We start from the raw sequence: 14280 nt of genomic DNA, 5'->3' as shown, positions 1-14280 counted from the left end.
GGTGATTCAATTACTTGTTCATCGGGGCAGGCTGGTGAATAGAGAGGCCGAGAAAGCTTTATGGTTGTAAAACTTTACTTACGTCGCTTGCTGTGGCGATGGAAAACGGTCCGGTCGTCTGAACAACTACGTTAGTTGTTCCAGCTGGCAGGGCTCAGGCCAGCACATCCATCTACAAATCGGGCCGGCAGGGAAAGGGATACATCTGGGATTGCGCTCGGCGACGGGGAGACGAATCGATAGGTGATCAGGCTATCGATTAGCTCAGCCACGAGTCAGATCTCTTCAGAAGCACTCTGCAGCGTGCTCAAAGTTCTCCGACTTGGGCGGAAGTCGCGCTAATTTTTAAAACGGCCAGCAAGCCAATTACTAGCCACCACGTGTGCATAATTTGGAACTGACCAATAGCGGGACACAAATTTACATCCGAATGGCGGGAACTCTCTTGCACCGGGGGTTTTCTGCAACAACAGAAAGCCTTTACTTTTGCAAGAGGCTCTCACGTGGCGGGAAAATTCCACCATGCCAAGGCACCAAAACCACTGGGTTATGACAGAAGGTAGGCAAGCATCAAATGCAATCATCAGAGAAACAGAAATATGCAGAAATCTCTTATGCCCTACCCACCAAACACAAGCTGAAGGCCATGGTACATACACAGATTCTTTTACCAGCATACTTGAAGAAAAAGTTTTTGCTGAGTAAGCTTTAAAACACAACATTATTTTGTTGCTTTTGCTTCCGCTCAGTATATTTTGAGACTCATTAGAACCTGTGAAGAAACTAGCTGAATAAAATTCAATACTTCTTGCAATTTTTGGTCATCTACAATCAGATTTAAAGGCTTAAATATAAAAGACTTAAAATCAGACAGAAAACACTTGTAACCTGAATTGTAACTAGAAGAACTGGCTGAATTCCCTCTGCTAAATAAAACCTACTTAAAAGCATACAAACCTGCATATGCTCCAGTAATCCAGTCAGGGTTTGTAGCCAGGTCATGGTTTGAATATATTTCTCCGTGTTCATGATTTTAATCTCTGATCGTAACTCTGGAATAATGGCACCAGTACGCCAGCCATGCTTCAGAGTCAAATCCTATTTACCAACAAGGATAGCAAAATGTAAATGAAAAATTTCTTACAATTCTTTAGCCATACAAGGGTATCAAATTAATTGCTTCCTATATGTAAGCAGAAATCCAAAGCACATGGTCGTCAGGCCCTCCTAACATGAGATACAATATTTTTAAAAATACACTTCAAATTCTGCTTTTCCGAAGTCAGAGGACTCATTCTGGTGGCGCAAAGGAAACTTCCCAACTTCTCCATGCTCTGCTCCACTGCAGCAGCCGCCACCTCCTGCTGGGGGCAAGAGGCTGTGGACATGGGTCCCTAGCCCCATAGCCCTGCAAGCTGTGTGCCCCCGCTCCAGTAGGGCTGAGGAGGGCAGGGAGCGAGGGGCACCAGCAGGGCTGGGGGGGAAAGGAGGAAGGTAGAGTGAGGGGCTTTTCATTTTAATCCCAGATTTTGGGGGGGGGGGGGGGGGGGGGTCGGGTTCTTAAAAATCAGAGAATTTGTGATATTTTAAATTGGGGAAAATCAGGATCCCTGATAATGATCACTCGGAATGTGGTCCTGGCCATATGGGCCAGTTGCAAGACTCCATACCTCCCCTACACCATGCCTCGCAGGTGGCATCCTTACAGATGTTCTACCAATTGCTGACAGCGCCCCTCACTAGGCCTTCTGACCCCTCAGCCCCTCAGCCATACTCTGGGCCTTGAGACCTCTTGGGTCTCTTCGCAAAGCCCCTTCCTGGGCTGCCAGACCCTTGATCTCCCTCTCGGCCCCACTCAGGTTGCCAGACCCCTCAGTCTCTTCTATGGCCCCTCAAACCCTTAAGTCTCACACAACCACTCCCTGGGCTGCCAGTACCTTTTGGTCCCTTGTCCTGGACCATTTTAGATCTCCACTTTCCCGGCTGTTTTCCAGGCCCTCAGACCCACCCAGTCCTGCACTCTAATCCCAGCCCCTCGCTAGGCAGCTGGACCCACTATGCTCACTGGGCCTCACTATAATCCTCAGACCCCTCGCCAGGCCTCACTATCCAGGCCCTCTGATCTGTCTGGCCCTGCACGCTATCCTTTGGCCCCACACTGGGACACACTCTATTCCCCAGCCCCGCACTGGGCCAATGGACCCATGTGGTCCTGGTCTTTCCTGCCAAGTGCTTTTCTGCCAGGGTGTGTTCCCCTAGCCTTCCCCCTCCATGGAGTAACCCACAAGGCAGTGGGAGTTGAGGCTTTCCAGTGCCTCATCCTCGCCTTTCCCTGGAGTGGCCCATATGCGGCATTTCATGGAGGCTACCCTGCCACAAGCAGCCCCACCACGCTAACCTGCCTCAGTAGGGTGCAGTTTCAGATCTTAACCAGGATCAGTCTTCAGGCCTTCCTGATCTTACTTGTCACTCTCCAGCCTTCCCCCAAGATGCCCTATGCCCCTCCTGGGCTGCTAACCACTAGGCTCCCTGGCCCCACGTCCCATCTGACTCCTCCACCTCTGGCCCCCAGGCTCACTCTCAGACCCCTTCCTTGACCCCTCCTTATCAGATGGCCTAGCATCAGCCATCATCAACCCAGCTGCATGCCCCTTGGTCCCTTCCTCTTGGCTGCAGCCACACAAGGACCTTCAGCTTCTCTCAAGCCCTGGTCCCACCTCAGGCCAGTCAAGAACTCCAGGCTCTCCCAACTCTGGCAGTCTCTACCGTGGTCTATTTCACCCTTCAACCCCTCTGGGCCCTGGCCCCACACAGGCTAGTCGAGATTCCCAGGGTCAGCCCTCAGCCCTTGTCTCTGTGGGTCCACCCCCTCAGGCCCCTCCATAGATCACTTCCTCTCTCTAGGCTCAACCAGAGCCCTCCATAGGTCTTCCTTAATGCAGCTTCTTCCTTATTTGGGCTCATCCAGAACCCTTAATAGGCCCCCATACTCCACCCCATTCACTGGGTTCACCCAGACCCTTCACTAGGTCTTCCAAATATTTAACCCCTCTCTCAGGGCTCACCTGGCCCCTCAATAGGCCCAGACTCTCAGTCCCTTTCCCCAGATGTTATTCTCCTTGCTGGCATTCAAGAGCTGCAGCCTTCCTGCTGGGTGCTGTTCCTTCACCAGCTTCCACAATGTTACTGGCAGCCCTGTTCTTAGGGTCTGGGCTAATACCCCATCTAAACCAAACCTCCTCCAATCAGGTGACTCCCTTGGTCAGGCCTAGCCTCACCTGCTGCCCGCCCTGGGTCAGATGACTCTGCAATTAGCCTTGACCTCCACCTGTCGGTGGCTCAACAGACTGACTGACCTCTTAAAGTGGCAGGTACATCAAGTGCCCTGCCACACACTGCATCAAGGAACTCTACTGGCATAAGGCCAGAGGTATCGGGGGAGTGTACACAGCTGGGCAACGCTCCACAATATTCATGTACTTAACCTCCCTTGGCATAACAGACCACAAGACACTCCCCCTATTAGCTGCTAAGACCTGTCAATTGTGGAAGTTTTATCGTGAGGCAGGTGCCACTAGCTCCCTGTGCTATCTCCTTCTCTGTGCCTGTGCAAAATACAATTGCTCTTTTTTTCCTCTTTGGCCCAGATTCTGCTAACCTTATGCTGCATGAGCTAAGCCCTAAGCAGGGCAAGATGGAATGGAGGGTCCTAAAGTTTTCTTCCATTGTAACACAGTATGCAAAATGTTGAAAACCATTAGTATAAGGGAAGGCACAAGACAATCTTAAGTAGCATATTAAGCTAATTGCCTCTATCTTACTGCACAAATAAGATAATTTTACTAACCTATACCTTGACGCCACAGCTTAACTGTTCTTTTATTTGTTTTATGTGGCTGCCCTTGATAGCACGGCATAAAACAAGATGTTGTAAGTAGTGACAGGAAGATTGCTTCCTGCAATTCAAAACAGAAGTTCATTCATCTCTCATTACAGATAGTTGTAAATGTCATCCAAATCAGCAATATACTGTATGGTAGGACATCCGTATTTATTCTCAGTTAAAAATGATACACCCAGTATTTGACTCAAGAATGAGGGCTTGCATTCCTGCCCTTGACAATTTGGAAACAAGCTAAAAGCTACACGGCAGGTGCAAGGTAATATAATCATCATTCTTTGGAAGCTATTTTACATTAAGTTCTCTCAATGCTTCAAGCCACTTTTCTGTGAAATTTTAACTTCCACAAATTGCGCTGGTTTAAAATATAATAATTAGAAACATGAATATGAGAGCTTCTTGTTTTAAATCGCTTTTCAAAACAAAAAGCAAAAAAGTTTGTTTTCAGGAAATCGTATTAGGAAAAGAAATTGCTTACTGCCAGATCACTGTAAATGTGGTCACCAAAATACAGGACTCTGGAACCCCTCCAGCCAGTAAGCTTCAAAAATTCATATAAGTTACCCTGCAGAATAACAACAAAAAAAGTGTGTACCAAAACAGCATCCAACATTCCTGTTCATGAACAAGAAAATGTTTAAAAACAAATTTAAAAACCACACTGAAACACTTTGAATTCCACATTATACGTAACATTTTTATTACAAAAATGTACACAGAATATGTATATTACATGTGTATATTGAAAGCCCACAACAATCATTCCATTAGTCAAATAATTCTCAACCACAGTTTAATTTGATTTTAAAAAATTATGAATGCTATGAAAGACTTAAGATTCTAGCAACTGGAAATGAAATTTATAAAGACAATGAGAGAATGTACTGGAACTGTACATACCTGCTTGTATATCTGGCCTTTCTGCAATTTGTGAATTTTGTCCCAAAGCAACACTCCCCTTTCATTCACCTTCCGAAATGGTCTTTAAAAAAAAAAAGGAAGAAAGAAACATCTGCCATGCTTGTCACAGTGCTCAAGAGACTGCTTCATCATATGCCAATCTTTCAGCAAAATAATCAGTTTAAGTTTTAACTAAGGCCTGATAAATCTAAATGTATTTTATAACTACTGGGCCTTGATTTATAGCAACAGACAGCCAGACATTATCTTGCATCTCTTTCATATACATAAAATATTATATATACAAATATAAAAAAAGTTAAAGAAATTTTGCTCAGTTGTTGTTTTCCCTGAAGTTCCATAACTAGCTAGAGTAAGTCAGGAACCTGACCTCCCACTCAGGGATGGCAGTATGCAGCTACTAAGCCAACAAATATTAACTGGGAAGGGAACAAAAAGAAAATTGGGAATGATATACAGATGAGATTCTTTAATACAGGGATATAGGTTGTAGCCGTATTGGTCTAAGGATATAGGCAGGCAAGGTTCTTTGGGTAAATCCGATATCTTTCATCAGATCAACTAAAATAGTTGGAAAAATTCTTTGCAAGCTTTCAGGTACAAACATCCTTCATCAGGCTGAGAAAGCATCCTCTTCCCCCACCTCCCCACCCACTTCTTACCCACTGACTGCCCATCAGTGAAAATGCAAATTGAGGCACCCTCACATACTGACTTCTGGCTTCCATTCTATTCCATCCAGAAAGAGCACAAGCCAACTGCAGATGCTTCCTCAGTGTGACAAAGGGTGTTTGTACCCAAAAGCTTGCAAAGATGAATTTTTCCAACTATTTTAGTTGATCCTTTAATATAGGAGTATCAAAGATCCAGTATGGATCCTGGACCAGCTGAGGCAGGCGCTGCATATGGTGTGGGTCCCAGAATGGATACTACGTGTAGTGGATCCAACATGGGTGGTAGAAGAGAGCGGGAGGAGGTCCATGGGCCCCATGGACTAGCCCCATGCCACCCATCCCTCATCCTGCCTGTGGGGTCAAATGAGTTTGATACCCCTGCTATGTAGATGACTATGACATATACATATAAGCAAAGAACCTGCTTTGAGATGTAACATTTCCCCCTCTTCCCTCCTACCAAGAGGAACTGACTAACTGAATCATACTGCAGAAAAAGCAGACTATTGCCCCTAAACAGTATTAAGTGTAAAGGAATTAAGTCTTTCTAAAAAAAACCAAGCCAATACATAGGCACAGAGAAGGCACACCAAGTTGTTTTGCTTTTAAGGCCTGCCTACCCTAATATACAAGTGATTCTTAACAATAACATTTCGAATGAAAACCCTGAAAATGTGCTGAGTCCCCTAAACCTAACTGAAAAATGGAAAGCATTCAAGATGTAATAATAAGGAAACAGCGTTTCCTCACTCCAGCAGTCCCATAATGGATATCTGAAATATAAAGCTGGAAGTTGAGGCTCCAGAGGGGCTTGTATTCTTATATTTTTCCGTGACTTTAACAAGAAATTGTCTCTGATGAAGTCTCACTTACCATAAATACAATTTTATACACAGAGTAATATGTCCCACACCCTTACATGGAGTGGCTTCCTGGAGCCACACTAGACTGGCAAAATACTCACCTTCTCTTATCATTAAAGAAGTTTGGCTTGTCAGCCTGTACAATGACAACATCAAAAAGATCTCTCCAGTCCTTTCCAACTATGAACTTCATACCCTTGTCCCTACAGAAAGCATGGCAGCATTAATAAAATACAGCAGTAGTGAGCTAACATTTACAATACCACAGAACATACTACCCTCATTTTTATGTTTTAGAAGTATAGTTAAGTTTTGTGGCAGCTCACTTACACAAAGCTACTTGGACTGTTTGTGATGAGAAACATTTTCTTGCCATGGTCAGCCAGCTTCGCTAACACTGCACGGGTCTGCTCAGCATAGCAAATGTACTTTTCTAGTAAAAGATATTAAAATTCCATAGAACATCAGTTCAAAGAGAATACTTGGTTACATTCACAGCAAGCCATATTTAATTAGAAAAATCTTATAAAATAAATGTAAAATGCTAAAACACTTTATTGTATTGCAAATTCTAGAAGGGAGATGAAAGCTAAAAGGAGAATTAAAACACAGAGAAAAATTATCCATGTTTAATCTCAATGGTACTTACCAATATCTGCCTCAATTGCTCTGTACATTATTCCTTTGATGTGTACATCCCTAATCGAATCCTGTCAGGATAGCAATACAGCATTAACAGTAAAGACCAAAGAAAAACATCTTTTCAAATCTGAATACTCTATTCACCTGTACCATGCAAGTAACGTTCTTTTATAACAATTATTCTCTTTGAAAAAACAGACTGGAAAGAGAATAATTAGCATAAACTAAAAACAAAAACAAAAACCAACCAAAAAAATAATTTATTCCGTTGAGGTGTTCGCTAGCTATACGTCACTGCTGCTCTATAAAGCAGCTTATCTTCCAAGATGCTAAATTTAAAGGCTTCCTGGAAGCGTGTAACTTGAAGCAGCAGGGTCAATTAGCTAAGATTGCAAAAGATTGCAAAAAGTGAACCTTAAGAGGTAACATGGGGCTAAAACCCTTAGGAAAGCCCCAGTTACACCAAATTTCTGTTGAGCTTTGGAGCACAATGCATTCCTCTCCTACAGAAACTGAAATCTTAGTCAGATAGCTTTTCCAGTTAGGATCACTCCCAACTACCCTGTCATTTAATGAGATTTATGAACAGACAATAATAACTTAAACCTTAAGAAACAAAACTAGAATGAACTTTAAAAGCATTTGACTGGTTTCCTCGTCTGGATCTATAACGCATTTCCTAGTGAGACAATATTACTACCATTTTGTCACTGGTGTAGCTACAGTCCAGGTCCTGTCAAAAGACAACACCAAAACTTAAAGCCAAACAATAAAACAAAAGAAGATGGAGAAAGAAGCTACAGAAGAGGCAGAGCTTTGGAAACTTCAGAACTTCTGCCAAAACAGTGATAGCTAAATAATATAAAGTTACTTGGGACCTGTAGAGTTTGCCAAAATGTTTCTCATCCATTAGGGAAAGTGCAGTGGAATGTATAGTTAAGTTTACCACTCATATACATAGCTCAAAAGATGTAGGCTGTATTAAAATTGTAAAAATGGACCGACTACTAAAAATAATAAATGTTAAAAAAAAAGCTGTAAAAAAATAGACTAGAAACAACACAACTGCCTTCAAGAGGAAAGACCATGAACTTCTCTGGTGCTATATTCCTGTGTAGGCAGACAAGGTTCCTTGGGTGAATTTGATATCTTTTATTAGACCAACCCAAATGGTTGGAGAATAGTTATTAAGCAAGCTTTCAGGTTCAAAAACCCTTCGTCAGGCTAAGGAAGCTTCAGCAGTTGGTGTGTGCTCTTACTGAATGGAATGAAAAGTCTTATGTATTCTTATGTAGTTATTCTTTATTTCCTCTTTATCAATTTGAGTCTTTTCCAGGTACATCTCTAGGAATCAGAAGGACTGAAGAGCTCCACTCAAAGCTGCCATAATGGGTAAGGTGTGTGTGAGGGGAGGCGAGGCAGGGGGTTCTAAATGCAGACAGTACACATGGATAGAAATCCCATGTAGTCTTATGCTGCTTGCTAATATGGAACAGCATCAAATGCACATATTTAAATGCTGATCCAAAACTTTCTCTCACAAGAATGAGTCTCTTGAATCTAGACCTTCTTCCCAATCTCCTGTCAACAAGGTTCCACTCAGCACAAATCCCCTGCAGCCAACTAGGTAAAACTGGTTCCGTAACAGACTTTTAACTAAAGGAGAAACAGAGGGTTCAAGCTTTTTTACAGCCGTAAAAACACCAGTGGTATAAGTGTCAGTAATCTCAGCTAAAACTGATACCTTGACATCTTTGTACAGATGAACAGGCTCATAGTCTATGTTGTTCTTCAGAAAATATTCATTCACACAGGAAAGGAGAGTCATCTCTGGCAGAGAGAATATATCCATGAACTGTTTCATTGTGTTTCCATGTGAGCTCTGCAAATAAAAAGCCATCAGAAATATTGACCAAAATGAAGTCCTATATATGAAATGTGTCCTATTAAGTAAAAATGTTTTGTTTCCACTACTTAATCAGAAGTATTTAAACTAACAAAAGGGAAACATCAAACAACCAATCAGATGAAGTTAAAACTGTCTGACTTTTAAGAACCAAAAATTCCATAGATGTATAAGGATACCATTTCACTTAAAAATACACACAAACTAGGTGGGGTTTTTTTGTTTGTTTGTTTTTTGCTGTTTAAAAGGGGGAGGGGGGAAAAATCAAGTGAAGGTTCTTGGACCCATTTGTCAAGGAGTTTGCAATCTACATCCCCTCTAGATAAGGTACACAGTATAAAGACAAAGAATGATACAATAAGCTAACAAAACAGACTACAATTTCAGAACATTTTGCTTCCTTGAAGTGAGATGGTAAAAATCAAAAGTCAAGCCAACCCCTCTCCACAAAAATATGTAGAAATTTTGACATGCTTGGCTTGAGGCTGCATACAGGCCAAGACCAGGGGGGAAAAAAAAGCAAAAACAAACAAAATCCCCCCAAACCTTCTTTAACATAATGCCATGAGGAACACAAAACATTTTTCAGGATATTCACATATCGCAGTCTAATTTAATGCCTTCTGACAGCGTTAAAAGGGAATGTGTCAGCACCACTCATTGACCCTAGAGGGGTCAATACATCCCTCCCTAGCTGAATAATCACTTGGGTGCAGACAAAAAATGACAGACCTCCCACTCAACACCAGGCCTTTTGGTGTTACTGAACTGAGCTGTGTGAAGGAACAATGGGCAAGCCCCTTCATCTTTCTATGCTTCTGTTTCCCATCTGTAAAAACAAGGTGATAATTCTTGCTTTCTCCCACTAGTTGTCTACCAATTTAGACAATAAATTCTTCAGGGTAGGAACTTACTCCGTGTTTGTACAGTGTATAGAAAAAAGCACTTGGGTGTTACAGTAATGCAACTAATAGGAATATTTTTTAAAATAAGAAAAAAAACAATTATGATTTCCATTTGTTTTCTAAAAACACAAGTAGTTTATAATTTTTACCTTTCCATAAAAGTCACTCATTTGTTCCAACGGGACATGGGAACCATCGTACATTGCAATGACTTCTTCATCCGGAACAACAGTAAGACCCCTGGCAATACCAATATTCATTTCAGTTCTAAAGTTCATCAGATATTTCAAGCAATTATTGCATGATAGCCTGTCTGTACAAAAAAAACAAAAACAAAAAAAAACAAACCCAACAACAACTCGAGCCCCAAACTTCCTAAAATACTAATACTATATCAGAGGATCTCACAGGTTTTGTAAGGAACAGCTTGGTCTATAAGTTAAGACAGATTCAGATCTTGCCAAATTACAAACAAGTAACATTTTAACAAAGCTGACGCACACGAAACACATTCCAATTTTTAAGCTCTTTTTTCTTTCTTCAAAAAAAGCCTATTAGCTTCCATTAAAACTCTGCTTCCAGGGCTTGTAAAGAGTAGTTATAGCTTCTAGTTTTTCAACAAAGCAATTCTCTTCCCTGTCTTTGTTTCATAAGGCATCAATGATGCAATAGTGTTTAAACCAGATTATTCTGCAGTATGACCTTGAAGGACCAAGGGGGGAAAAAAATGGAACTTTTATTACTAAATAAAGTTTATTTTTAATTTCAATACAACTCAGTCTCATTGAGTTTTAAATGACAATTAAAGGATTTGTGACAAATGTTAAATACAAACTCATAATATGAAGAGGTAAGGATAGCCTCATTTATCCTCACAATCCCCAAATGGATCATTATTTAACTCTTATAGGTTTTTCTTTTGCCAACTAACACCCTTTATTGGAGCACTTTGGATATATCAATAAACCTCAATATCTGGGTCTTGTTTCCAACCCTCCCCCAGGTTTCTTGCAGAGCTTTATGGCAAGGCAGCTGACTTCAGTTTCTTATCTTACCTTAAGTGATATGAGGCTTAATAACTACTGATGATGTTTTAAAAAAAATAATTATAGATTCTATCAGTATTTGAGACTGAAATGTACTACTGGAACCAAAGTATTTGATATTATCCATTTTGCAGCAGGGTCAGGGAAAATGAGACATTATTTGCCCAAGGTGCATATAGTCACTTACAGAGCCAAGAACAGAACCAGTGAGCAGTGATTCCTGTTCTAACCCCTGCACAATTCTGCCAAGTGCTTTTTGAGTACTGCAAAATAGAACACTTGGGAATTATCAGACACATATAATCCCAAGCCAGCCGGAAGACTACGGGTGTCTGTGAAGTATATGGTCAGGATCATATTTAGATCATTTCTGAGACGTGGCAGTGTCCAAACCTTAACATGCAAGAAAGGTGAAAGTTGCCAGGAATCCTGGCTATCACCACAGTTTATACCTCAGCTGTGCACATACAGGGTTTTTCATCCAGTTCAGAGCAAGGCTAGGTAGTAAGTTATGACTGGTCTCCACCAGTTTTCCCATTACTGCCAGTGCAATATGCAAATAGTTACAGTAAAGCATTGGTGCTGATGTTGCTGACAAACTTCAGTACAAATCAGTAGGCCTGCGGGAAGCAGCGAGTATTCGCTTCGGATTCGACCGATTCAGGGGACAGCGATTCAATTTGGTAATTCGAATCACTGTCCCGATTCAATTCGGTCGAATCCGATTTGGAGATTCGGCAATCAGCCAGCCCAGGCCCATCCCGTGCCTGCTCTCCAAGCCCAGCAACGGCTACCCTGCCAGCCCCAGCTCCCAGCACTTTGGAAATAAAAAGCCCTGACTCACTGGGTGCTGCCAGGTTGGGGGGGGGGGGGGGGGGGGGGGGAAGGCAATCCCCACTGACCCACACTGCATGGGGGGGCTCTGCACAAGCCCCCAAGCCCCCCTCCCACTGTCCCAGCCCCTCCATGGCTACCCCACCTGCCACAGCTCTGGCCCTTTAAAAAAAAACAAAAACAAAAAACAAAAAGAGAGAAACCCCCCTGACATACCATTCCTGCCGGTGGGGAGCGATCCCCACTGCCCCAGGCCACATAAGCAGCTTTGCACAAGCACGCCGAAGTCCTAAGGGCAATGCAGGAGTTTTTCCCCCAGGGTTTTTCTTTTTTTTTTTTCTTAAAGAGCCAGAGCTGGGGTGGGCAGGGCAGCCATGGGGAGGCTGGGGGGCTCGTGGCACATGGCATGGGGGGCACCCCCCCCCCCAGCAGCACCCAGTGAGTTGGGGCTTTTTTTTTTTTTTTTAAGTACCAGGAGCTGGGGCAGGCAAGGCAGCCATGGGCGGGGGGAGGGGGAGAAAGAGGACCACGGGGGACCCCTGCCATCCCCTCCACCAGCCCACACTCCCCCACCCCTACTTACCTGCTTCAAGTCCAGCTGCAGCAGGCGGGGACTGCCAAAATCAAAGCTCTCCAAATCTTTTCTGTAGATTCAGACAGCTCTGAATTGATTCAGACCTTTTAATTGGTCCCCTGATTCGATTCAGATTCGGAGATTTGAATCCCCTCCGAATCGAAAACCACCACCCAAAGCTTCGCACAGCCCTATAAATCAGGCTTTAAAGAGATGATGTGAGCATGTGTCAGTACACATAGGATACACACAGGCTATGTGTGAAGATAAAACTGTTTTGTTTTTTTTTTTAATAAATAAAATCAACCTGACAGAAAATCATTGCTTCTCTTCAGAGGTACACTAGACCAATTTTCAAGATTAGCAAAATTATTGGTTGGTGCAGTTTTTCCTCCTACACAAGTTTCTTGGCTTTAAAATCTCTTATCTCACTGCATTGCTAGCACAGAATTAGGACATTAAGAACCCCGGTTTTACTTTGCTCAACACAACACAGAGTTGGAGCCAAAAGTTGCAATCTTTGTGCATAAAGAGCTTTGCAATTTCTTCCTGGAAAGGAAGATTAATTTCAGGCTTTACAGCCTTCTCAAAAGGACTCTGAAGTTACAAATTTTTAATTAAAAATATTACTTCACATTATTTAGAAACTTTCCTAAACATATGAATTCACAAAAAAATAAAAGCAACTAGTTTTAGGGATAAAAGGATACCCAAAAAAACCTGTGCTAATATATTTCACATACAAAACATGCATCATAAAGACTATATTGGTATTCACTGAACCATGTAACACCTCTCACTGATTTGGAACTTGACATGCAATAAACATGATGATAACTACATTAAATTCACTATATTACATGAGGTCTTGTACTCTCTTGAAAGTAAGCATGACAAACCTTATTACAATAGAGCTGATCATGTAATGAGATTATTCAAATAACCAAGTGAGTTAATTGGCACAAATATATTGAGAGGAAGGTTCTAAAGCTACAGTTTGAATTAACAGCCCTAGCGAGAAGGCACATTCCAAATACACTGTGTTGATTCTTTCTACGCTGTTATGTATGAACTACATAGGGTCCATCACAACCAGTTCAAAATTGACCTTTTTGGCTTCAGAAAACAAAAGCTTTCATCTAGTGAACTAAAGCAGGGTACCCTAGGTTCTGTTTAAAATGACACACCATGCATCACTATGCTATCAATGCACAAGTTTTTTCATTGCACAACCCATATCATAGTAAGGTTCACTGATAAATTCCCTCCCCACATGTGGTCACAGTATCCCAGTGGCAACTAGTCGCATATCAAGTTAACAATGAAGGCAGCATTAATGTATTTTCAGTCATCTTTCAAAGCAATTTAGCAGCTGGAAATGATGCAAGTCAGCACTCTGTGACTAGCCAGTTCGTCAAGACCAGTTTGGCAACCTAGGTGCTAGAGAATTAATTCTTGTAGTTCAGCTAAGCAGCACCCTTTTTGCATTCATGCTTTTCAGAAGACTACAACACAGCTTCACCCCAGTGCATTCTATTATATAGCCAGTACAAATTTTAAGTAGGCTGTAAGTGAAATGTCCAAAGGTTTCATAAATAAGAGTGTACATAAATATAACTAAGCAATAATTTCACCTACCTGTACACTGTTCCCAACTGGATATAATGAAAAGCATCAATCTTCATTAATAATGCCTTGAACACAAGAAAAAATGCAGTCTACACATCATAAAAGCACTCTTACATTCAATTATAAAAACTATATTCATTTTATCTGGTTTTGCTCAAAAACAGGTAGACTAAATCAGTTTATTTAAAGTCCGTTTAAAAAGCAATTTTGTCAAAGGTTTGCATTTCAAGCTTGCCAGACTGTTAGAACGCCATTATTTTCCAATTACATGAGATTACTCATGAATAAACAACTTTCCCTAACAATACTATCCAGTTTATATTTATTCTGCCACAAACTGATTTGCCATTAAAAAAAATTGCAAGAGCTTTAAAAATAATGTAGA

General features: G+C 41.8%; 1 protein-coding gene across 1 annotated transcript in view; it reads right to left on the bottom strand.

Annotated features, from left to right (window-relative positions):
* Positions 1-14280, bottom strand: part of NT5DC3 (5'-nucleotidase domain containing 3) — a 32414-nt gene that overhangs the window by 5919 nt on the left and 12215 nt on the right. Inside the window, exons 4-12 of the mRNA XM_019489318.2 lie at positions 13905-13960; positions 9962-10052; positions 8746-8883; positions 7009-7069; positions 6690-6792; positions 6461-6562; positions 4802-4883; positions 4380-4466; positions 958-1098 (exon numbers count right to left, since the gene is read on the bottom strand). Of these exons, the coding sequence (XP_019344863.1) occupies positions 958-1098; positions 4380-4466; positions 4802-4883; positions 6461-6562; positions 6690-6792; positions 7009-7069; positions 8746-8883; positions 9962-10052; positions 13905-13960 (861 nt within the window). The remainder of the gene's footprint in view (positions 1-957; positions 1099-4379; positions 4467-4801; positions 4884-6460; positions 6563-6689; positions 6793-7008; positions 7070-8745; positions 8884-9961; positions 10053-13904; positions 13961-14280) is intronic.

The sequence above is a fragment of the Alligator mississippiensis genome, chromosome 4 (genome assembly GCF_030867095.1).
Source record: "Alligator mississippiensis isolate rAllMis1 chromosome 4, rAllMis1, whole genome shotgun sequence".
NCBI classification, from domain to species: domain Eukaryota; kingdom Metazoa; phylum Chordata; order Crocodylia; family Alligatoridae; genus Alligator; species Alligator mississippiensis.
Note: the sequence above shows the minus strand (reverse complement) of the source record. Positions and strands in the feature narration are given on the sequence as shown.